The sequence below is a fragment of the Rana temporaria genome, chromosome 5, assembly GCF_905171775.1.
Source record: "Rana temporaria chromosome 5, aRanTem1.1, whole genome shotgun sequence".
NCBI lineage: Eukaryota > Metazoa > Chordata > Amphibia > Anura > Ranidae > Rana > Rana temporaria.
The window spans coordinates 210,417,275-210,443,574 of NC_053493.1; the positions used below are offsets into that span (position 1 = coordinate 210,417,275).

The window sequence follows — 26,300 nt, forward strand, 5'->3', positions numbered from 1 at the left end:
GACTAATTATTAATCTCAGGCACGATCTTAAGGATTAAAATTTGCCAGGTGTGTAGATTATCACCTCTAAGCCAATTACAAGGTGGTTCTAGATGGGAGAACAAAAATACTTTATGTTTAAAATCCCATAATGGGCTACAAAGGAGAGCACATCAAACTATCTAATGTGACCACATGGCATTGATGGAAACAATGTTCAGTAAGGATTTAATTGGGATGTTCCCTATGAATGAATTTACGGGACCTACCCAGATCTCTGAGCCAGTGTACATCCAGAGTGTGTCAATCATAGATATCTCAAACCACCAACACAAAAACACAAAGTTCATCCATTATCAATAAAGGCATTGACATCCGTATCTGTTAAGGCCATGAGGCACATAACATTGTACCTGATACATCCATGCCATCTCCCAATTTGTAGAGTTCTCTCACCAAAGAACTGCCTCTCCAATGGGCATCAAATTTGTCAATCCCTAAAAACAGTGTGTTGGCTGGGTTACGGTTATGATGTACATCTGAATGTTTAGAGATAGAATGATATTGAAAACCAGTCTTAATGTTGGTGATGTGCCCACCCAATCTGACTTGCATGGACCTTTTGGTCCTGCCAATATACTGAAGCCCACAGGGACATTGTAAAAGGTACACTATTCCCGTGGAACTACATGTGATGAAAGGTACAATTTTGTGTTTCCTAGATGTGCTCGTAGAGAAAAGGACTCGGTTTTCTTTGATCTGCTTTTATTCAGTGTGCAGACCTGACATCTGCGACACTGATGGTAACCAGACCGATCCTTTTGGGAAAAAAGACACCTTTTTCCTAGGGTGGCCCCCAATGTGGTCGACCCTCCTATCTCTAAGGAAAGGGACTCCCCTAAAAAATAACCTGGGGGTTAGGAGGCAGTAATGTGTTGATGATCCTATCATTCCCCAATATGTGCCAATGTTTACGTCTGATTTTTATAATGGCAAAATGTTGTGTGGAAAAGGTAGTAATAAACCAGTACTGATGGTTTCTCCCTAACTTTTTTTATAGTCCCAGCATTCAACAATACTGATCTATCAATGTTTGCTATCTCCTCCATTGCTGTTTCAAGGGGTTTATGTTGGTAGCCTTTCTCCTGTAATCTCCCCTTAAGGATCCCTGCTTGCAACCTATAATCTATGGTTGTGCAGTTCTGTCTCATCCTAATGAATTGGCTTTTAGGGACAGATTTCAACCAAGAGTCATTATGACAACTCCCCAAGGGGATAAATGAATTTCGATCTGTCTGTTTGAAATATGATTTAGTCCTAAAAGAATCGCCGGCCTTCATGATAGTAAGATCTAAAAAGTTAATACTCTCCTGGCTGGCCTCATGGACAAAATGAATACCCCCTCTCATTGTCATTAAGAGAGGAAAGAAAACATCCAATTCAGGTTTACGCCCCAACCCCCCACCCCCCCCCCCCCCATAGGAGGACGTCATCTATATACCTTACCCACAGAATCAAGTGGAGGTTTCTATCCTTCTAGATGACGTCGTCCTCCCATTTGCCATAAACGGATTAGCCAAACTGGGGGCGTATTTGGCCCCCATGGCTACACTGCGATGTTGGCTGTAATATTGGTGGTCAAACCAAAAATAATTGTGGCCTGTTGCATATTCAAGTAGTACCATAATGACTACTTCTCAAAAGAAATAGACCTTCAAACTTTATACTTTAAAATGCCCAGACAAAATGTTATACTGTGCACATGGCTTGATATATCAATCGAGGCTTAATTTTAAATTTCATTTTCATTTCATGACAAAACCATTGTACAGACGTTGGCCTTGGCTTTTTAGAGACAAACAAACTGTATGCCTCTTAATATTTGGAATATAATGATTTCATAATGCAGTTAAAAATAATACAACTCCAATTTGCTCTCCCATATATTTAAATGGTTTTATTAATGTATATGCAAAAAACAATTAAATTACCAAAATGTATACATGAAAGATGAATATAGAAAATTATTACTTTACCGATGGTCTATGAAACTTTGGTTTTGAGAAGTTATGAGTCCCAAAGGACTTCTTCCAACCTCCTACATCTTTGTGCCTTTCACGATCTCCCAGTCTCTCTCCAGATTTCTTTTTAGATCTTAGCCTCTTCTCTCCTGCTATAGGTAACCACTTTTAGCCCACCCAAAAGTGTGTGTGTGTGTGTGTGTGTGTGTGTGTCACTACTACGTAATTGATGATGTAAAATGACGGTTTGTTTTTCATGTTACCATGTATGTGCGGCCATCTTGGATTCTTAATATTTTCACCACCAGGGGGCGATGTTGTATTGGAATTGACTGACTATAATTAATCTAATAACCTTCTGACCTCGGCTTAGCAGGAACTATAAATTAATCAAACTGTCTAAAACCTGTCATTCTCTCTCGCCATCCAGACTCCTCTTTAAATATATGTGTATGAGAAAATCTACCCCACACAATTAACTGGGTTGAAAATGCCATGAAAGTGAAGTCATGATTCTAACGATAAGCATAAGTTATTCATGAATATTCTCATTATAGTATACCATGTTTGCAACCTTTATCGTAATAATATATATGCATTAATGGGTTTTATGAATATCCAAACAATATATTTTGAAAGAAACATTATTAAAAGATATAATGCTATAGCTTCATTTGTGAATAAGCCCTCTTGTTTCGTGGCTCAATTCTGGAAACACCACTTGGGTCTGTAAGCTCACTTAAACGATTCTCTAATCTAAACACTGCCTGTGGAACCTTCCCCTATCTTTAAAGGGGTTGTAAAGGTTATTTTTTTTTCTAAAATAGGTTCATTTAAGCTAATGCATTGTTGGTTCACCTTACCCTTTTTTTCCTTCGATTTTCCTTCTAAATGTTTTTTTTTTCTTTGTCTGAATTTCTCAGTTCCTGTTTCTCCTCAGTAAGCTTGCCCCCTGTTCTGGCTGGGGGTTAGTCAGCCAGAACAGCTTACTGAGGAGGAACAGGAAGTGAGGAATCCTTTACAACCCCTTTAGTGTCAAAGGCTCTAGATTTATAACCTAGGATAAAAAATACAGACAAGACTTGCACAGTCTCCTTATGACATTCTTGAGCAATCATGAACTCGATTCAACTTGAGAGAGAAAATGGCTTCTCTTATATTCATAGCATATGTATGAAGAATGTACAATATACAGGAGATATATATATACACACACAGCCCTCAAAATTTCCACTTGCCTACTAGCATTTGGCGAGTGGATTTAAGCTGGGGGCGAGTGATGACAGGGATGCATGACCAATCTTCCTCCAATCTGTGCCTACACTTAGAGTCCAGATGAGATTGGCGGCCGAAGAGGAAAGGTGCATGCTCGGGAAAAGTAGTCTGGTGAGCCGCGCACAGGCAGAGCAGTACTCAGGTGCTCTACTTACAATTCTCATTAAGCCATGGGACCCCAACAGTATGACCTCTCTGAGCCTGCCCCCCTCCCCCGGGCCCCGACCAATGTAGATGGAGAGCAGAAAGTAATGAGTGAGGTGGAGGATTGCAAAAATGACCACTCCGGTGCAGCGCTCACTGAAAGTTGCCCTGACATGAGAGCGGCCAGCCTTCTAGTTTGTGCAGTTTTCTTCTCCTTGTGCTCTATGTAAGTGTTCAGCAGTTTAGCCTGAGCACTGTGAACAGACTGGTCTCAATGTGTGCTGTGCGCTGTCAGTGTGCGCTGTGCTATGGTGTCAATGGCTGTGCAGTTGTGTGGATCTCAGCACTGGATTGTACTCCCTCCCGCTGTGCTGCAGCTCCTCTCCTCACTGCCAGCCTGAATAAAAGGGGGGACATGCAAGCGTGGAGCCGCACACACAGGCTCCTGATGATGAGATGAATGGGAGGGAGAGAGAGGATGGATGGGAGTTGCAGAGGAGACAGGAAGAGAATGGGGAAGAGACCCAGTTCTAGTGCCCTGTGCCTCTGGTCTGCCCCCAGTGCCCTGTCCCATTTTGTTAAAGTTGTTGTTGGTAATATTTAATTTTGTAACTTGATTCTGCATAAACATTGTCATTCCATGAGATAATCTACGAGGGCGTGTTTACGGGTGCAATTAGGCGCAGGGCAGTGTATGAATTGGGTGGGGCAACTGGTGGCGAGTAACTCTTGAGGCCTGGCTAGTAGCTCAGGACTTGAAAATTCTTTTGACCCAATAGTCCTGAGTGGGAGAAAAATATTCTATTGAATTGTATTACATGTCATACAGAAGTTGTATTGTATACAGTGGCCCAGATTCAAGTAGAATTGCGCGATATTTGCGGGGGAGCAGGGCAACGATTTTGCCCTGCGCCCCCGCAAATATTTTGCGCGGCCCTCGATTCACGGAGCAGTATCTCCGTGAATTGCGAGGGTGCGCCGGCAAATTTGCCCGGCGTAAGCGCGCGCAAGTTAAATGATCCCGCCGGGGGTGGGAATCATTTAAATTAGGCGCGCTCCCGCGCCGAGCATACAGCGCATACTCTGTCGGGAAACATTCCCGACGTGCATTGCGGCAAATGACGTCGCAAGGACGTAATTTGCTTCTAAGTGAACGGCGTCCAGCGCCATTCACGTTTCACTTGCGCAAACGCCGTGAAATGCAAATTTCACGGCGCGGGAAGGCCGGCTATACTTTAGCATTGGCTGCCCCTACTATTAGAAGGGGCAGCTTGTGAATCAGTGGTAGTATGCAATTTGCATACTACACGCTCATACACAATGGGAGCGGCCCCCGCAAGAATGCAGCCTAAAATCTGCGAGGCATAAGAGCCTTATGCCACGCAGATTTTAGCCTGCAGTCGGTGTAACGAGGTTCCTGAATCAGGAGCACTCGTTACACCGGAGCAAGTAAGCACTTGCGCTGCGTAACCTATGGTTGCGCGGGCGCAAGTGCTTCTTGAATCTGGGCCAATGTCCATGTCGGCTTCAGTATATCGGGCATACAAAAAAAGGAAAAAAAAAAAAAAAGTATTCAAGAACATGCATACAAATGTATCTGTATGGTACAAGAAACATACTATAGCCCATAACAAAGATCAAAAGGGTCTTACTTTTTGGGAGGATAGTAATACATTTGGGGGTACCAGAACCCAAGTGAATTTTTGAATTGCAAACCCTGGTGTCGAGGGGGTTTAAACACTGAGTTTTATATATATCAATCTCACAGTGGAACCTCGGCTTACAAGCATAAATCCGTTCCAGGAGATTGCTTGTAATCCAAAGAATTTGCATATCAAAGCAAGTTTCCCCATTGAAATCAATGGAAACTAAAATAATTTGTTCCGCATTGACTTCAATAACATGTAATACCGCATGTGGCCAGAGGTGGGCGGAACTGGAGAGCCTCGGAAAAACACGGTAAGGCCAGAGGACAGCTCGGCTGACAACGGAAAGGCTCGGGAACAGAGTCTTTCCGAGCATTTCCAAACGCCGCCAATTGGGGCCCCCCCCCCACCTCAGGCCAAACGTGGTACTGCACACCGCTTTGGCTTAAATTCCGCTCGTTTTGCGAGACAACAATTCGCAAACTGAGTTAGGATTTTTTTTTTTAAATACAGTGCTCGTATTGAGAAACACTCATTAACCACGTTGCTCGGAAACCGAGGTGTGTGTGTGTGTGTGTGTGTGTATTTCAAATATTGTCCAAGAGAAAAGGTTGAACCTCCTAACCTAACACACGGTGATGACTCTGCTTCCAAAAAGTGAAGCAAAAAAAATAAAATTTGCCCTTTTTAGGCCAAAGAAACAACCAAAAATAAGGCCTGGACAGGTTCACACTACTGTGGTGAATTGCGGTGCAACTTTATTAACATGGAATTGCATGACAAGGGAACTCAAATCCCATTGTTTTTAATGGTGTCCATTCAAATCACAGCAACTCGGCAGCACAGGTAATCTTGGGAAAAGTTCTTCCTGTACTACGTAGGTGCAACACCTGTGCAATCTTGGATGCAACTTGGAGGAAACTTTTGATAAGTTTTATTATTCAATGCAGCCAAGTAGCACTACATTCATAGTCGCACTAAGTGTTTATAAAACCTGATTGCAGTCATGTAAACCTAGCCTTAGCCCCAATATTTTTACAACTCGAACAATAATTTTCTGTTTAAAACCATTGTAAATGCTATGACATTAGAAACAAATTATGATTTTTTTTTCCCTAAATTGTACAGTCCATGAGGAAGGAATCCAATATGTAATGTATAGAACTGTATGAATGTACATGCTTCTGCAGTCAGTGCTCGTCCTACACCACCACGGCTTTCTCATTTTATACCCTTTGTGACCACCAGCAGGATCAGAAACAGAGTGGTTTAGGTTTAGATGAAGTGTCAACCTTGTGGTCATAAACTGTGATATCAACATTTTTAATCATTTGGCATATTCTTCCTGGGTCACTCTTAACTGACAGCAGTTCTTCCAACATTGGAGTGGAAAATGTTTTCCTAAGATCCGTTTTCATTAACTTAACATTAGAGAACACTCGTTCTACCTCTGCTATCCCATAGGAAAGGGGAAAGCATGTTTTTTTGCAAATGTTACCAGTTGTTTGAATTTATTTACTTTCAGATTGTCCTAGTGGATAATACAGCTTTGTCCTACCATGCGCCAATAAGAATCATATGTGTCTGTCTCGGCGATATGGGTGAAATCCGTCACTTGGTGTTCAATAAATTCTATATGCAGTACATCAAAGTCAGATGGGGGAATAATTTGTGGAAAATGCTTTGCAAGTTCAATAATGTCCCCAAATGCAGCCGTAGACCTGTTTTAGTAAAGCCAACTGCTTAATAGTTCTGTTTGCAATAAGCATCTGTAAAATGTTACCTTAACCATTAATTGTTTGGTAGCCAATGAAAATGTTGTCTGATGATTTGAAGTTTGCACTATTGGTGTGGACATATTCATATTCATACACATTACACTTGCACCATCTGTATCAAGTGCCACCACCATCTACCAGAAAACAGTGTTTAACCCCTTCACGCTGACGTCACACCAATATGCGGCCCCACTGCACTGGGCTTTTTCCATATGGCCGCATATTTGTGTACATCCCTTTTGCGCTGGGAGAGCACTCCCAGGACAGAGACCGGGGTCTTGCTGTGAGCCCTGGGCCCCGTACTAACAATCGGGACCCAAAACCGGAGATTCTGGGTCACCTGTTTGTTGTGATGGCCTCTGATTGGCTATCACAGTAATCAGTCAGTGTGAAGCCTGCCCCATGTTTTCTTTTTCTGTGAATGAAGGAGACAAAAACATGTATGTAAAAAAAAAAAATGCCAAGATCAAGGTTTGATCTAGGTTAGTGTCAGGGTCTGTTTTTATTTTTAATTTGTGTCGGTGTGTTTTAGGTTGGAAAAATGTGCACTATTGTTTTTGGGCTGTACAACACCAAACATTCACATATGTGTTATCACTGCGATCGTCAGGAGCAGGAGAATTTATGTTTGGTTGGTTTTCCTTTTGATAATACTAAACAAAAAAACACATTTAATTTACCACCAATTAAAAGTCCAATCTGTCCTAAAAAAACAAGGTATAATCCAAAAGTAGTTGTGGTGATATGTACGGTTTTACTAACACATGTCGGTCACAAAATTGGGCTTGGGCCTTTAGATTTGTTTTACCCTTAGGCACGAAGGGGTTAATCTTCAGTGAGTACAACAAGTGGAAAAAATGATACTGCGTTTTCTAGCCTTTTTTTTTTATTTTTTTATTTTTTTTTCTAGCATCGTCAAAGTAAATGACGACCATGGCAAATTTTTTTGGTTGTTGCTATGGCTGTAGTTTCATCAGTCAGTAGTGAAAAGTGACAGCATGCAAGTTTTTGGCACAACACCTCTTTTTACTGCACTTGGCAATGATTTTTATTGTTATGCCTACAACTGAGGGATTTTGCAATTTTGAATTCCAGCTGGCTGAAACCAGTCAGCCATGCTATCAGTAAGATCATCTAGCAAAAGTAGTTTGTGTGTTTGTGTGTGTGTGTGTGTGTGTGTTTTTTTTTTGTTTTTTGTGCAATAAACTATTTTCAACTCTGTTTAAACAAGTTCTTATTTTATGAGCCAACACTGCTGCATCTTTATTTTTTTATTTTTTTCGCAAACTTAATAATTGAAGAGTTTGCTTGTCTAACTGCAGCAATAGACTTGTGCTTGAAACTTGCATGACTTTGGACATCACAAACTCCACCATATGCTGTGATGACATTTTTTTTTTACACTACAGACCCTTTACATTTTGCTTGGATTCAGCATCTGATGTTTACCGGTATTTGAGCTGTACATCTGTTGGTCATGAGCCTGAGGCCTCGTGTACACTGGATGTTGTAAAAACGTCAGTAGCGCTAGCTGTAGCTATAGAGTTTTGCAGGAGCGTTCTTTTAGCTTTTTTTTTTTTTTTTTTTTTTTTTTTTTAGCAAAACTATACTCCCATAAAAGCATATGGCTCAAACGCTAATAAATGCAGAGTAGTTGCGTTTTTCTGCTTTTATCAGAGTTGGAGTATTTTTGCAGCTGAAAAACTCCTCTTGCAACCCACTAAATCTGGTTTCCAGCCAGAAAACACCCCTGCCAAAAACTGCTGCTAACAGCCTATGTGTGCATTGATACATAGGTTTACATGCTGAGTAGTTTACTTGCTGCAAAAAAAAAAAAAAAACATCTGAAGCCAAAGACTGCACCTGTAAAAACGTCCAGTGTGCACGAGGCCTGAAAAAGAACAATGCCTCCCCTTTTTTTTTTTCTCATAGAAAGGAGTGTCCACTTCAAAAGTAGAACTGCAGACAGTATAACCTACAACAGTGGTCCCCAACCTTTTTGGCACTGGGGACCGGTTGCCTGGAAGAAAATTGTGCCAAGGCCCGGCGAGGGGGGGGGGGGGGGTGTGTACGCACAGGCGGGGGTAAGTGATTTTTCGCGGGCAATTTATCAGGGCAATAGATGGTGTTCTGCTGTTGGCGCTTCGATCATCACGTTACCATGATTGGTATGGTGTCAGAATGATTGAAGCACATTATTTCTTATATTACATTGTAATATAAATAAAATAGTTCAACTCACCATAATGCAGAATCAGTGGGAGCCATCAGCGTGTCACTTGCCATGTTGCCTGCCACCAGATGAGGAATGCCGCTTGCCACGTCCACTGCCTGCCACCAGATGAGGAATGCCACGTCACCTGCCAGTGCTACCAGATGAGGAATGCCACTTGCCACGTCCACTGCCTGCCACCAGATGAGGAATGCCACTTGCCACGTCCACTGCCTGCCACCAGATGAGGAATGCCACGTCACCTGCCAGTGCTACCAGATGAGGAATGCCACGTCACCTGCCTGTGCCACCAGATGAGGAATGCCACTTGCCACGTCCACTGCCTGCCACCAGATGAGGAATGCCACGTCCACTGCCTGCAACCAGATGAGGAATGCCACTTGCCACGTCACCTGCCAGTGCCACCAGATGAGGAATGCCATGTCACCTGCCTGTGCCACCAGATGAGGAATGGCACTGCATTGGTAGTACAGTGGTACAGTTGAGTGAGGGCAGGAGAGCGGAGATGCAGGGCGGGCAGTGAGAGATGTCATCTCTCTGCTCCTCGCCGCACCTCCGACATTCCGCATGCTGTGAGGGGGAAGAGAGGTGATGCTAGGTGGGCGGAAGAGCGGTGATGCTAGGCGGGCGGCGAGACATGTCATCTCTCTGCTCCCCGCCACACATTCGACGTTCCGCATGCTGTGAGCGCTCAGGGCGGTAGAGCGGTGATGCTAGATGAGGGCGTGTGCCGGAAGCGCCAATGTAGCGGCCCCGCTGTGTGGGCAGAAGTGCCATGATTCAGGCGGGCGGTGAGAGATGTCATCTCTCTGCCCGCCACCGCACCTCACACAGTGCAGCCTTTGCGGCACGGCTGCAAATAAGCCACGGCCCGGCACTGGGCCGCGGACCGGGGGTTGGGGAACACTGACCTACAACACCCACCCTGAAATTAAACTTTTTTTGTGTTGCGAACACCTACTCTTTTATATGTGTTAAACTGGAATCAAAACAGCCCTTTAAAATGTTTCTTTATTTCAGTGACTTACTGGGAAACCTATAGCCAAACCAAGCCTCTTGCATTACTCCCACTTCTACCATAAACTACAGCCACAGCAGACCCTTTTTGAAATGGGCCAACTTCTTGATGTTACCTTACAGCAACACCATACCTTACTGAACTAGCTATGGCCAAATCAGCCCTCCTGTGCAAAAGTCTGACGGAAAGAAAGAGAACTAGTTTTCTATCTAAGGTCCGTCGGACTTCCGAAAAAAAAAAAAAAGTCAGATGGAGGCTACACACGGCCGGACTTTCCTAGAAAAAAAAAGCCTGTCAGACTTTTTTTTTTTTCTCGGAAAATCCAGCCGTGTGTACGAGGCATTAGTATCTCTCAATTACTGCTGCAACTTAGCGAATCCCTCAGGCCTTAAATGCTTTTGGTTCGAGCTATCAGCAATGGGTAGGTCTTTATATTCTATAAGGATATTATGTATATTGGTTCACAAAATTTACCAGGCTTGTACTGTTAAAGTGGTTCTAAAGGCTAAAGGTGTTTTACCGTCATGCATGCAAAAAACGTTTCTGTGTGCAATTATGGATGGGAGGTTTATCAGAATCTGGAAGTCCCCTTTTTAACAAGGGGAGTTGCCATATACCAGTCCCCCCAAAGTAAATCCAGCCCCCCTATGTGAATGAGTATGGGGTACATAGTACCAGTACCCATTTACCAAAAAAGTGTCAAAGTAATAAACACAAGAGTCAATCACGCCGCCCACCCATCCGAAAAATCAAAAATGCTCTGCCTCCTAGGAGACCTCCCGCAGAATGCCTGCTCTGCACTTTGACATTTCTTTCTGATGACCACAGTGCTGGGAGCTTTCTCTCTGTGGTCACTAACTTCAAGGAGGTGTGATTACTGTGGTCCGGCCGTCGTATCTATGCGCCTGATTCAGAGAATCAGTTACGCATAGATATCCCTAAGATCCAACTGGTGTAAGTGTCTTACACCGTCGTATCTTAGGCTGCATATTCACGATGGCCGCTAGGTGGCGCTTCCGTATAGTTACGCGAGGAATATGCAAATTTAGGTATTTACGCCGATTCAGAAACGAACGACCGCCCGTCGCTTTTTTTTACATCGATTGTGTTAGGCTTTTTCCGGGGTAAAGTTACCCCTGGTATATGTGGCGTATTCCTATGATAAGTATGACCGCCATTCCCGCGTTGAATTTTGAAAATTTGACGTTGTTTGCGTAAGTCGTTCGCGAATAGGGCTTTGCGTAAGTTACATTCACGTCGATACCAATAAGGCTTTGCGGCGGATTTTCGAGCATGCACACTGGGATTGTTTCACGAAAGGCGAATGCGCCGTTCAAAAAAACGTAAAAACGCGGTGTCAAGTCAAATTTAAATAAAACACGCCCCCAACATCCCCATTTAAATTAGGCTGGCTTACGCCGCCACACATATGTTACGCCGCCGTAACTAAGGGCGCAAGTTCTTTCTGCATACGGAACTTGCGCCCAAAGTTAGGGCGGCGTAACGATACACCATTGTATCTGAATCCGGCCCTGTGTGTCTAAAACCCCTCAGCACCATTCAGTTTAGTTTTCCAAACCATCACTGCCCTGTATTGGCTCTGTGGCTCTGTACAGCAAAGAGGCAGGAAACAACATGCAAAAACGAAACTAGAAACTACAGGTACATTATATGATTGATTTTTATCAATTTTTTATCGTTTTTAAAAGGAATCAGTTAACTATTATGTCTCTATACCCTGTAAACAGTCATTTTAGCATACATTTTATTTTATTTTTTTATTATTATTTACAACTCCTTTAGATACAAACATTATTTGCTCAAAGAATCATGCTGTGTACGCACCAAATCTTTACACTGCCATCTGAAAGTTTGTGATCTGTGCCTGATATTGCCTAGGTTCACACTGATGCAATGCGGGAACCAGCACAATTACAGTGCTGGTTCCCGCATCGTAAGTCTCCCACGGCAGGTCACACTGCCTTTTGCGAACCGCTGTGGGTGTCATTGCATTCTTAATGACACCCACAGATCGGTTCACAGATCGAAGTGTGAACTCACACAGGAATCGGATCGCATAGGTGAGAACACCCATGTGATCTGATTTCAGTGAGGAGGGAAAAGTCCTTGCACTTTTTTTGCGAATCTATCGCAAGTTTAGCCATACAACTGTATGGCTAAATTTGCATCTTACCGACATCGCATGTGATCTGCACTGCGTGTGTGAATCGCATACAATGTCTGTGATCGCAGTAGTGTGAACCTGGGCTTAGCCTAATTTTTATTTTCTTAGTCCACAGAAGCTGGCATGGTTTCCTGCTGCTGTATGGCATTTTTAGGCCAGGTCCACAGTGGTGCTTGCTGTTTGGGTACAGTGCTATGGTATACGCATTTTTCAATTGGTTCTGGATGTGCTTTCATTGACTATTAAACCGTGTATTTTCTGACTGAGCATCAAAGATGCAGCATGCAGGACTTTGATACACTTTCATAAAAATGCATGCACAGTCTAAAAGAAATCAATGGGAGCACACTGTAAACGGAGAAACTGTTACAGTGCTCGGGTGTGAACCCTTATTCAAGGTTTAGTGTGTTGTGTATAAATGAATGATCTTTCTTTACAGTACATCATGGGACACAGGGCCAGTAATTACTACATGGGTTGTAGGCCACCTTCAGGTGATTGGACACTGGCATAATCAAGACAGGAACACCCCCTCTATATAACCCCTCCCACATGGGGAGTGCCTCAGTTTTTTTTTTTTTTGCCAGTGTCTAAGGTGTTGGTCACGGTTAACATATTATGCTCCTCAGAAGGGCCCTAGTCAGGGCCAGGGAGCTATATAATCAGATCCATTCAAAAAGCCAAAACACAAAGGCAAGTGTGTGGTACCCGAGCCTTGATACCGAAGAACAAGGTTTTGCCTTCTCTTTGGAGAGCTGGGCCCTGGGATCCAGCGCCTAGGTCACATTGCTATACCACAGGTTGCTCTGGCCCGGGAGCTGTACAGGCCAAGGCAGCCTGCCATGATGGGTGAATATTGGGTCACTGTGCTAATCCCAGTAGTACCCTGAAGCGGGAATGGTAAGTGAAAAAGATCCCTTGTGGACTTCTTTTTATGAATAGTTAATGTCTTGCCTGTGTTTTCTAATGCCACTAGAGAGTGTGCAGCAGCATACCTGGTGTCCGCATCCAAGGCCTGCCTGGTTTAAAGGTCTGTCAGCAGCGCTTGTGGAGGAGTTCTGTTTTTCTTCTCAGTTAGTCAGCTACCTTTGGGAGTTCCACCAGCAGTGAGACTTATTCTTCATGGTGCAAGCTGAGTAGTGCCATGCTAGCTGTTGTGCTTCTTTCTCCATTGTATGCTGTGCTCTGTTTATCCTCCAGTGGCTATTCTTAATAATTATTATTATTGCCTATTACAGTAATACTTTGCAAGCATAAATTGTTCCAGAAGCATGCTTGTAATCCAAAGCACTCTTATATCAAAGCAAATTTTCCCATGAGAAATAATGGAAACTCAGATAATTTGTTCCACGTTTATTAATATAAAAATTATCAAAATATGGGCAAAAGCTTATATTAATACTATACAGTACTGTAGTAGGAATACTTTACCTCTGTGTTGAAAAAAAAAAAGAAGAATCACAATTTTTAATGTAAAAAAATAAAAATTTAAATTACACTCGCAATGTTAAGGAGTCTGGAGCTCATCCATTTAAAGCTACTCTGTATATTACAGTAAAGCCACTGGTGTACAGTATACAGCGTTATATGCCACTGGTGTACAGTATACAGCGTTATATGCCACTGGTGTACAGTATACAGCGTTATATGCCACTGGTGTACAGTATACAGCGGCTCCCAGCGCTTCCTGGAGAACTCAGAGACCCTCTGGATTTGTTGACACCACTTCCAGGTGCTCTAAACGCACGTTACGCCTGCCCCACCCAGCTGGGAGTTTCTCTGGGTGTCTCTAACAGCTTTACTGTACATATACACAGCGGCTTTACATGGATGAACACCAGACTCTCCTTAACATTGTGAGTGTAATACTTTTGTTTTGACAGCAAAATTTCTTCTTGTATTTAAGACAAAATAAAAAGTTGATAGTCTTTTAAAACGCTCGTATACCACGTTATTCGTAAACCAAGGTATTCCTGTATTGTCTTTTTTTTATTACTTTAGCTTGCTTTTTTTTGTGTTTTTCAGATGGTATCTTGAGAAATTTGACAACTATCCCAAATCGCGAAAAATCCTTATACCGTTTCTGTATTAAACCCGGGTGCAGCAGGAAGTTTATGAGGAGTCCGGACCATTTACCTCGATTTTATACTTTTGTTATAGACATTTTGTTTTTCAAATCTTGAAAATTTGTCTTCCTCTTTTTTTGAAAAGTTTGTATTTATAACAGAAATGTATTGAATTCTTATAGTGTTTTAACCTCTCTGAATAATTTTGCTTTGGTGCTATGGAGTTTTGTTTCAGCTTCACCTGAAGTTTCTTTACCTCATGACTCCACTTCATGTGTTTTACAAGTTTATTACTTGACAGGTTTACGGGTGAATAACGTTTCTGTTTAAAAAAAATGTTTAGGGATTGTTTTCTCTCTTATTTTTATTTTTGTTTTATCTTTTGTGTACGCAAGCTACAACCGATGCACAAGTTATGAATCTCCATCTGCAAAAAATAAAATAAAAAAGACACTACAAAATATCTGAGAATAAAATGATAAACTGCCCTCTGGAGCAGGAATTTCAAAACTGTAGTTTTCCTCTTAACTGATTGGACCATGACATCTTCAGTAATGAGAACATGGTGAAAGTGTTAATAACTTTTTCCTTTTTTTTTTTTTTTTTTTAAATGGCTGAAGAGTAAGGCCCCTTTCACACTGGGGCAGTTTGCCTGCGCTATTGCACTAAAAAATAGCGCCTGCAAACTGACCCTAAACAGCGGCTGCTGTTTCTCCAGTGTGAAAGCCGAGGGCTTACACACTGGAGCGGTGCTTTAGCAGGACCGCTCCAATAGTCCTGCTAGCCGCATTTTTGGAGCGGTGTGTTTACCGCTCCTTCACCATTGAAAGCAATGGAAAACCGAGGCTATACTGCCGGCATTACGCCTCTGCAGAGGCACATTGCTGGCGGTATTAACCCTTTTTTGGTCGCTAGCAGGGGTTAAAACTGCACTGCTAGCGGCCGAATACTGCCGCAATTCTGAAGGTATAGTGGCTCTAAACCGCCGCCGCACCTCCCGCCCGGGGATGAAAGGGGCCTAATTTATTTGTGTATTTAATATTTTCATAATGTAACATGTTTTGATTATGCTCGCAGCATAACATGTAGAATGGATCTAGCATCATGTATATGTCTTTATGATCAGAGGATGCATGCCAGGTAATGTCATTGTGACATTTTAGGTATTTAGTGCCTTTTTACAAAGCTCATGGTACTCCCCTTGATGATGCCTTCATCTAAGCCAGGGATCCTCAAACTACGGCCCTCCAGCTGTTGCGGAACTTCAAATCCCATGAGGCATTGCAAAACTCTGACATTCACAGACATCACTAGGCATGATGGGAATTGTAGTTCCTGAACAACTGGAGGGCCGTAGTTTGAAGACCCATGATCTAAGCCATCCTTGTTCATCCATCATCCAGAGTCAGTATCCACTTCAACTGAGATGCTTGCATGGCGATGACAAATCCTAGTGCCTGTGCAGTTCTTGGCTGTGTTCACACATCAGCCCCTGCTTCAGCATCTTACCTTGTGATTAGCTATGAGGTTACAGTGTTGCAGTCTGATCACTGGAGGTGGGGTGACTGAGGAAAGGTTTCCACCTCGCAGAAGACCCTGACACATCTTAGCCTAGACAAAGTCACTGACAAGCTCAAGAACAGTTTTTTTTTTAATAATGCAAGCTACAGCTTTTCAAAAAAAATGATACTTCTGTATATTGTGGCATCATTAGTCAGTATGGGATATGATCATCCACAAAATGTCCATCTCTAGTTTTTATGTACACTTCAGAAGAACCTCTACGGCAGTTTCTAACATGTTCTTCACTTGCAGTGGGTATAGAAAAGAATCAACCCCCTTTAAAAAAAAGTTTACAATTTGTTGCTTTGCAGCCTGAAATGAAGAAAGACGTGGTCATTGTTTTATCTAGCTGTATTTACTGGTGCAACTTCTAACATGCAAATGAAAGAACACCAACATGTAAAAAAAAAAATAACAAAAAAAAAAAACACAGAATCGCTGAGTTGGAAAAAGGATCATCCCCCTTATGTTAGTATTTTGTTGAACTACCGTTTGCTTTATTTAAAGCCTTAAGTCTGTTGGGATAGATACGTCTCTACTAACTTTACACATCTAGCCTATGTTAATGTTGGGAAAATTCATTCTCTCCAATTTTCCTGTTGGTCAATTTCATCAAAAACAAAAGTTTTGAGAAAATTCAAAATTTTGAATTGCCAGCAGAGAAGAAATAGAGGGGAAATCTTCCAATGGGGATACAGTACATTTTATCATGACATAACTTTTCCTGCTCGCCCTTTAAGACAGGAAGTGAAGGGAAATCTCTATTGAGACACAGATGGCAAGAAGAAAATGACAGCAGTTTTAACTTTCCCTTACTCTAACCAAAATGGGGAAAATAAGTTTTGGTTTTGAACATACTTTAACACTTGCCAACCAGTGACATACCACTGGAATATAAGGATTATATCTCGGTCATCGCATTACAGTTTTTTTGTTTTTTTTTTTAGAGCCGGCCATGCTGAACAAAGTAAAAATAATCTGAGCGGTTAAAGAGCTGCTGGATTACTTTTACAGGAGTCGGAAGGGGGTCCCACCCCCTCCTGCCACCACCTTTACTGAGCTCTCCCAAGCGATCAAGGAGCCCGGTAAGCATTCAACTAGAGATGGGCAAATGGTTCGGCCGGAGCATAAGTTTGGGCCAAACTTTGGCTGTTTGGCCAGGGCGAACGACCACAATGCACTTAGCCTCCGCGCAATGCATTGAAAGCCCTGATTCGCTGAAGCAATTAAAGCTTTGTCCAATCAGGGCACAGAGCACTGTCATTGCCATGATTTGACGCTGTCATGATGACTGTATCCAATCATGCCTTTTTGTTCCTAATCTCGCCACACAATATAAAAGTATTCTTTCCATAGCAGCCATTTGTAGTGTGATAGCGGTGTGGAGAGAGATAGAACAGGGCTCTGTTCACTGCTATTCGACAGGTGGTGTGCTAAATATTAACGCCATATAGTTTTGTGCGTTACTGCAAGTGTGACGCAGTATATGATAGTGTATCCGTAGAGTGTGTCTGTCGTGAATACTGAAATGAAAGTGCACCAAACACCACTTTCCATTGATTAAAGCACATCCATTTACACATCTTTACTACATTTTGTTAATAAACAATCCCCCTATCATATCTTGGAGGATAGCAAGGAGAGGCAGACGTTCCCATGGCACTGTAAGAGGGCCAGCAGTGTATGTGACCATAGCCAAAGGTGGACGTGGTCAGTCATCAGGCAGGGCATCATTTCCTCTGTTTATTGATGTTACCCGTACTATCCAGCCACAGCATGCAGAGGAGGTGGTGGACTGGCTTACTAAACCGTTCTCATTCTCCGTCGCCCAAGCAGAAACTAGTGTGCAGTCTCCTGCAGCTGCCAGAGCGGCTAAACCTGCCTCCTTGTCCATGGCTATTCCTGCCATAACCCCAGCATTAGGCATGAAGGAGATCTGATGAGTTATTTGAACACACCATCAGCCACTTGCTCCTTCGCGATGCAAAGCCATTGCTTGATTCAGATGTTGGTTTTGAGGTTGAGAAAGGCAGGAAAATGAGCCTACAGAGAGGGAAGAACACTGGTACACAAATTGACATTCATGTTCCCCCAGCCGCAGCGTATTGCCAAGTTGTCTCCAGTGGTAATGAAGATGGAGGAGATGATGATGAAGAGGTCACTGACTCGACTTGGGCGCCAGATAGAGCAGAGAAGGAAAGTGAGGGTGAGGCACAATCCCAATGAGGCAGCCATCACGGAAGAGAAGAGAGCAGCCACCCTATTCCTTCACATTGTGGAGCTGTTGTCTCCTGGCCCACTTACCACAGCTCAACTGTCTGAGCCTTTTTTTTTAGTACATGTGCAGCCGACCGCACTGTTGCTATTTGCAAACTTTGTCTCAAGCACATCAAGTGTGGCAAAAACACCAACCATGCTTTACATGGCATTTAACCTTCCTCCACTCAGCCCTTTGGAAAGAGCACCTAAAAGCCCCACAAAAGGGGCAGAAATCTGTCCCTTCTCCTTACTCACTTCAGTCTGTCCCTGCGACACCTCATGACCTCTCAGCAGCCTCCACTGACAGGGATGATGGTATAGCGCAGGGTGTCCCAGGTCCTTGCAGCACACCACCAGCTGTAGACTATAGCCGGCAAATTTCTTTGCTACAGCAGAAAAAATATATACAGTCCCTGCCACCCACATGCTGCTGGCTTTACAACTTCTGCCTACTGGATTCTGCCACCTTCCTTGAATTTTAAGAATGTGCTGTGTCACAATGGCAGATTCCCCGCTATTTCTAATCATGTAAGGCCATTCCAGCTCTCTACCATCACGTGGAAGGCAATGTTGTGGCAGTCAGCTGCAAAGTCCACATTACTGCTGACACATGGTGCAGCAAGCATGGGCAGGGACAATTTATTTAGTTCACAGCACACTGGGTAGCTCTGGTCGAAAGGATGCAGGACAGGGCTCAGTAGTGCAGCTTGTTGTGCCCCCACATCTCTATACAGCTGGTGATAATGCAAGATTTGTCAGCCCTACCCCCCTCCTCCTCCATGCCCTCCTCTGCTGCATTATCCTATGAAGCTCAAGTACCCCCTAAGCGTTCAAAGGGCTATTCAATGAGTCAGGCTAAAAGATGCCATGCAGTGCTTCAGCTGTTGTGTCTAGGGGACAGGAACCACATGGGGGCAGAGATCCTTGCAGCTCTGCAGAGAGAGGCCCAGTGGTGGTTCACGTCACACCAGCTGGAGCCAGGAATGGTGGTGTGTGATAATGGCACAAACCTGTCCGCCCGTTAACAGTGAAAGTTGATCCGTGCCAGAAGAGTCTGTAGCCATTTTAGGCGATCATACACAGCCAGTGTATTTCAGTTGGCTGAAATTCAGCGGAAATTCCACCTGCCCGTAAACCTCCTGATTTGTGAAATGCTTACAAGGTGGAACTCGACTTAGGCAATGCTGCAGCGGCTGCATATGCAGCAGAGGGCCATCAATGAGTACCTGTGTGACTATGGCACAACAACAGACTCTGGCCGTCTTTTTTTTCTCTATGCCAATGGCTGCTAATAAAGGATACATGCACTGTACTGTCACCATTTTAGGAGGCCACAAGGATGGTGAGCCATGACAATGCATGCATCAGTGACACAATTCCTGTTGTGTTCCTGCTGGAGCAGACTCTGCATGGCATTATGGACAGGGCAGGGCAAAGAGGGGGACTTCCTTTCCTCTCAAGGCCCACTTTATGCAGACACCATTGACCAATTTTTTCCGCACCTGTTTGTCAGGTGCATATCATTGAAATTTTTGACAGCAAGGTCAATTCTTGCTTTCATCAAGAGTATCTCTATAAGATTATGGTGTGAAGGTGCTACCGACACCCAAAGACCAAACCCATTACATCTATCCAAAGTCTGTGGTAGAGACACCAGAATTTAGCCAATAAATCTCTAATCTTGTTCCCAGTGCACTACATGGTGGCCTCATCATACAGACTGGCTCCTCAAACTATTGTTTACAAAATAAAGAAAGCTTGCATAGAAAAAAAAAATTTTGGGCTTTATAAATGCTATTATTGCAGTAGCAGCTTCTATACACAGTACAGATGTGCCACTTTAGAGGTGGACCAAGGGGACCTTACAGGCACTATATTGAAATACATTTTTCATTTTTATGCTTTCACTTTAGGCATCAATAAATCACTGCTCATTTAAAAATGACTTTTTAAAAAAAAAAAAAATTTCATTCATTCAGACTTCAATGGGGTTCATTATTCGGTTCCGAATTTTCATGATGTTCGAAAGTTCTGGTGTGAACCAAACAGGGGGTCGTTCGGCCCATCCCTAGATTCAACCAGCAGCATCCAGTTCCTGGTTCGCAGCTAGAAGAACTGATGTTGTTTATCCCACTGTATGATGTCAGAAACCGGAAGCGACAAGGATTTTTATCTCTTCCAGTTTCGGTTTGATGTTTACAAACATAAATAAAAAAAAGAAAAGTGTTTTGCTTTACTTGAGACATGAAATGCAGGTAATGATATATATATATATATATATATATATATATATATATATATATATATATATACATACATACATACATATAAGCAATATTGAAGTCCATGGGGTCTACTTTTATTTATAAAAAAAACTTGATTCACGATTCAAATCAATTTTTTTCTGATGGACACCGCGCCGGTCCTAAGGAGCTGCGGGCAGGAGTTTTTAGGCGAGGTCGCGGCTTTAGCCTAGTCCGCCGCGATCCTGGGAAAAGGCCGCGGACTAGGCCGAAGCTGCGACCTCGCCTAAAAAATCCTGCCCGCAGCTTGCCGCGATCCTGGGAAAAGGCTGTGGCTTCGGCCTAGTCCGCGGTTTCCAGCCTCGTGGCCTTTTCCCAGGATCGCGGCGATCTGCGGGCAGGATTTTTTAGACGAGGCCGCAGCTTCGGCCTAGTCCGCGGCCTTTTCCCAGGATCGTGGCGGACTAGGTCAAAGCCGCGGCCTCACCTAAAAACTCCTGCTCGCAGCTCCTTAGGACCGGCGCGTTGTCCATCAGAAAAAAAATTTGGCCTAGTCCGCTGAGCGCCGGTCCTATGGAAAAAAAATCGGTTTGGCCAAAATCTGAATCGATTTGACCTCCCAACTCAATTCAAGATTCAAAAACGATTTTTCCCCAGCCATAGTGTCACAATCACTTAAATTGCATGGAGCATCCGTACGCCTTCGGATCTAAGATGCAATTTTTCGGCGGCCGCTAGGTGGCGTTCCCGTCAAAATCCGTGTCGAGTATGCAAATGACCTATTTACGGCGATCCACGAATGTACGTCTGCCCGTCACTTTTTTTTTCGTCGTTTGCGTTCGGCTTTTTCCGGAGTATAGTTAAAGCTGCTATACTGAGGCGTACTCAATGTTAGGTATGGCCGTCCTTCCCGCATACAATTTTGAATTTTTTACATCGTTTGCGTAAGTCGTTCGCGAATAGGAATTTGCGTAGAATGACGTCACCGTTGTAAGCATTGGCGGGTTCCAGTTTAATTTCGAGCATGCGCACTGGGATACCCCCAGGGACGGCGCATGCGCAGTTAAAATAAAAACGTTGTTTACGTCGGGTGACAACGTATTAACATAAAACACGCCCCCATCACAGCCATTTGAATTAGGCGCCCTTACGCCGCGAGAGATACACTACGCCGCCGTAACTTATGGCGCGCATTCGTTGTGGATTCAAACTAAAGCAAAGTAAGTTACAGCGGCGTAGTGTATCTTAGATACGCTGCGCCTGGCGCAGATTTATGTGGATCTGCCCCATTGTGTTTAACCAAAAATATGTAGAAGAGTATATATTTGCCTAAACTGATGAAGAAATTTGTTTTTTCTAAAAAAAAATTGGGGGATATTTATTATAACAAAAGTAAAAAATATATATATATATATTTTTTTATAAAATTGGCGCTCTTTTTTTGTTTATAGCGCAAAAAATAAAAACCACAGAGGTGATCAAATAGCACTAAAAGAAAGCAACATTTTTGGGGGGAAAAGGACGCAAATTTAGTTTGGGTACTGCATTGCATGACCGCGCGATCACCAGTTATAGCGACGCAGTGCCAAATTGTAAAAAGTGCTCTGGTCAGGAATGGGGTAAAACCTTCCAGGGCTGAAGTGGTTAAATGACACTGGATATCATTCAACCCAGAAAGAGGAGCAGAGCCACACTGCTGGAATGATAAGTCTGAGTGCATGACGGTGTTAAACATAGCACCTTAATTCAGTGAAATGTAGATAGCTATAATGCTCTAACATCTTAATATCAAGGAGGCATTTAACTACAAAAAAACTTCAGTTGCTTACTATTTAGCTTTTTTAAATCTCATAGGTAGCCCCAGTCAAAGCCTGCAGTAGCTGTAAATCTATCTTATTTTGGGAGCCCTGTCATGGGATTCTTGTAATAAGATGCAAGCTGTACTGCTTTTAAAAAAAAAAAAATTACTGCCAATAAAAAGTATTATTTGTGTGAACAACACATGCTAACATGTACAATTTAAAGAGCTTAACATATCAATGAATTGCCACAAGAGGGAGCAATAGTCACAACTTCTGGTATACTTTGACTTAGCGACATGAAGCTCAAGATGAATTCAGGGCAACAAATGTTGTTATCAAAACAACATTTAAAGAATTTCCCAATTAAATTGTAATTCCAAGATATTTCTAGCTAATCTTAAAACGGTTCCCTCCCCTCCTCCTAATTAGTGATGGACAAACATCCGACGGGACGGTTCGCAAACGCTAACCGCGAACTTTCGCAAATGTCACCGAACCGCAAGTTTGCGGCGGGTCCCATAGACTTTGATAGCAGGCGAATATTAAAAACCTGCAGGTCATATTTGCAGCGACAAAATACTTACTAGCTGTGCACAAATAGTCCCACAATGTTGACACTGACCTACCAGAAATATTAAGTCAAAAACCGGATACATAAGTAAGTGCCGGCCATTACAAGCCCCAAAAATTAGCCGACAGGCGTTTACCTGACAGCAAACAATTTTGTATTCTGTGGCTGGAGGTACATTAAGCTATTCACCGGATACAGAAGTAAGTGCCGGCCATTACAGGCCCCAAAAATTAGCCCACGGCCACAGGTGTTCACCTGACAGCAAACAACCTTGTATTCTGTGGCTGGTGGTACATTAGGCATTCACCTGATACAGAAAAAAGTGTCGGCCAGTACAGGTCCAAAAAATAAGCCCACAGGCGTTCACCTGAATTTGAATGAAACATGGTCTACTGGTCACATGTGTTGAATTCCTCCGAGATCCATGCTTCATTCATTTTTATAAATGTGAGGTAGTCAACACTGTTGTGAGCTAGGCGAGTGCGCTTATCGGTCACGACTCCCCTGCTGCGCTGAACGTCCTTTCGGACAGGACACTGGATGAGGGGCAAGCCAACAGTTCCATTGCAAATTGTGCAAGCTCTGGCCAGAAGTCAAGCCTGCCCACCCAGAAGTCCAGGGGTTCATCACTTCTCAGTGCGTCCAGATCGGCCGTTAACCCGATGTAGTCGGACACCTGTCGGTCTAGGCATTTCCTGATGCTGGATCCGGAGGACAGCTGTCGATGGGTCGGCTGAAAGAATGATCTCATATCATTAGTGTCATGAACAATCTCGGCCACTAGATGGCAGCAGCGGCACTTTGGCGCGCGCGGGCGTGCGCACTCGCAATCGCGGCGCAATCGCGGCACACTCGCGCACCGTAATGCGCACGGGCGCGCGCACCAGCGGCGGCAGCGCGCGTGCACGTGAGGACGCCGTTTTGGCGCCAAACTCGGGTTCAAAAGGATCCTGACCCCTGCACTCCTTGCTGACCTGTCTACAGCGCCCCCTGTGACCCTTGTACCCTTGTTCCTGTTATACCTGATTCCTGATCACCCGGCTTGTACCTGTCTCTCCCTGCCTGCTGCCTGCCCTGACTACGGATCGCCTGACCATTCTCCTGCCTGACCCACTGTACTTCTGCTGCCCGCCTGTTGCCGACTCTGCCTGGACTTGACTCTGCTGAACTTCCGCACCTGTACCGGATCCAATACCCATCAGCGGATCCCTCTGCTGGGACTTGTCCCCACTGGACTACAATACACCTTCCCCGCTGTTGCTGCCTCATCTGCTTCCTGCATCTTCACCTGCCTATTGGGTCTGCCAGCCTGCACCTGCTTCCCTACGCTGTCCGGGACCTCTGGAGCTCTTCTCAGCTCAGCACCAGCGCTGCAACCGGCACTCGTGCAACTCTGTACCCCCGAGCCCCCTGTCTGCTCTATCAGGGGTCTCGTGGTCAGAGGAGCAAGGGCAGCCACTCCTTGCACGTAGGGCTCGCCAACCAGGTACGTGACAGTACAGGTCAGCCATGTCCAAGCCCGCGCAGGGAGTGGATCCCATGCAGGAACTCTGCCGTCACCTTGAGGGACTAACCCAGGCGGTCCGAACCCTGCAAGAGGGTTATACAAGATTGGAGAACCGCGTCCAGGCCTTATCAGTTCCAGCTCCCACTGCTGCAGCCGCGGGTAATGCCACCTCACCTTCTGTGATCATGTTGCCACCAGAGCCCAAGGTCCCTACACCGGAGAGGTTTTCAGGGGATCGGAGCAAATATCGTGCCTTCCGGAACGCCTGTGAACTATTCTTTGCCCTGCAGCCGCGGACCTTTTCCTTGGAGGCCACCAAGGTGGGGTTCGTGATCTCACTTCTATCCGGAGAACCACAGGCTTGGGCCCATCGCCTTCTGGAACAAAAGAGCACTTCCCTGGACACCCTAACCACCTTCTTTCAAGCTATGTCCTTGCTTTACGAGGATCCACATCAAGCTGCCACCGCTGAGGCCGCCCTACATGCCCTCCAACAGGGTCGCAGACCAGCAGAGGACTATGTGTCTGAGTTTCGAAGATGGAGCTCAGACACCAGCTGGAATGATTCGGCCCTTTGCTACCAGTTCCGCCTAGGCCTCTCGGATTCACTTAAGGACGAGTTGGCTCGGGTAGGTGTCCCTGAGACTTTAGACGCCTTAATTAATTTGGCAGTCCAGATTGACAGACGCCTGAGAGAACGCCGGTCTGAACGAACCACCGGTCCGTCACGTCCAGTCTGGATGTTGCCGCGGGTACCCTCCTTCGCCAACTCAGCTCCACCGGTCCCAATGACCTCTTCACCACCCGACACTTCGGAACCCATGCAGCTGGGGCTCCTTCGTCCATCTCTTACCCCAGAAGAGCGCCAACGTCGAAGAAGCAATAATCTGTGCCTATACTGCGGGGAATCCGGACATTTCGTGAGATCCTGCCCGGCGAAGCTTCGTAAGTCCCTCTTTTTGTCGTCTGTCCATTTACCCGCTTTCCCCAAGAATTGCTCAACTCATCTGGCTGTCTCCGTTGTCTTTCAGCTCCCCGGAAGGAATATTCCGGTCCACGCCATAATTGATTCCGGAGCGTGCAGTGGTTTCTTGGACCAGTCCTTCGCCACCAGACACCGTATTCCTCTGCGTTCTAAGACTATTGGACTTTCTGTACATCTTGCAGACGGATCTGCCTTAAAATCCGGGCCGGTTGTCCAAGAGACTTTGCCTCTGGCTACAACAATTGCCGATATTGCACGAACTTCTGTGCCTAGATATTATCGAGTCACCCATATTTCCTGTTATCTTAGGCATGCCGTGGCTACAAGCCCACAACCCACAGATCAACTGGCTCTCTGGGGAAATTACCCTCAACTCTCCTTACTGTCGTCAACATTGCCTGCAAGTATCACCCTCCTCGTCTCCCCTGCTCTGCATGGACTCTGACCCTGAAAGTCGTCAAGTTGTTCCTAGTGCATACCACGACTTCCTGGACGTGTTCAGTAAGAAGGGAGCTGAGACCCTTCCTCCGCATAGGGCCTACGACTGCCCGATAGAGCTCCTCCCAGGAGCTGAAATTCCCTTTGGGAGAATCTTCCCCTTGACAGGACTTGAGCTTGAGAACCTAAAAACTTACATTGATGAAAATCTCAGGAAGGGGTTCATTCGCCCATCCACCTCTCCGGCAGGGGCTGGGATTTTTTTTGTAGAGAAGAAAGACCACTCCCTCCGCCCCTGTGTGGATTACAGGGAATTGAACAAAGTGACTATTAAAAATCGGTACCCGCTACCCTTGGTACCTGAGTTATTCCAACGCTTGGGCGCGGCAGTCATCTTCACAAAATTGGATCTCCGCGGGGCATACAACCTGGTACGGATTCGTGACGGGGACGAGTGGAAGACGGCCTTCCGAACCCGCTTCGGACATTTTGAATATCTGGTCATGCCCTTCGGGCTTTGTAACGCCCCTGCCACATTTCAACATTTTGTGAACGACATCTTCAGAGACTACCTCGACCTTTTTGTT

At 44.5% G+C, this 26,300-nt stretch overlaps 1 protein-coding gene across 1 annotated transcript in view; it reads left to right on the plus strand.

Annotated features, from left to right (window-relative positions):
* Nucleotides 1-14,855, plus strand: part of SRD5A1 (steroid 5 alpha-reductase 1) — a 93,591-nt gene extending 78,736 nt beyond the window's left edge. Inside the window, exon 5 of the mRNA XM_040353527.1 lies at nucleotides 14,305-14,855. Coding sequence (XP_040209461.1) covers nucleotides 14,305-14,371 — 67 coding nt within the window. The 3' untranslated portion in view covers nucleotides 14,372-14,855. The remainder of the gene's footprint in view (nucleotides 1-14,304) is intronic.
* Nucleotides 14,856-26,300: the final 11,445 nt, after the last annotated feature.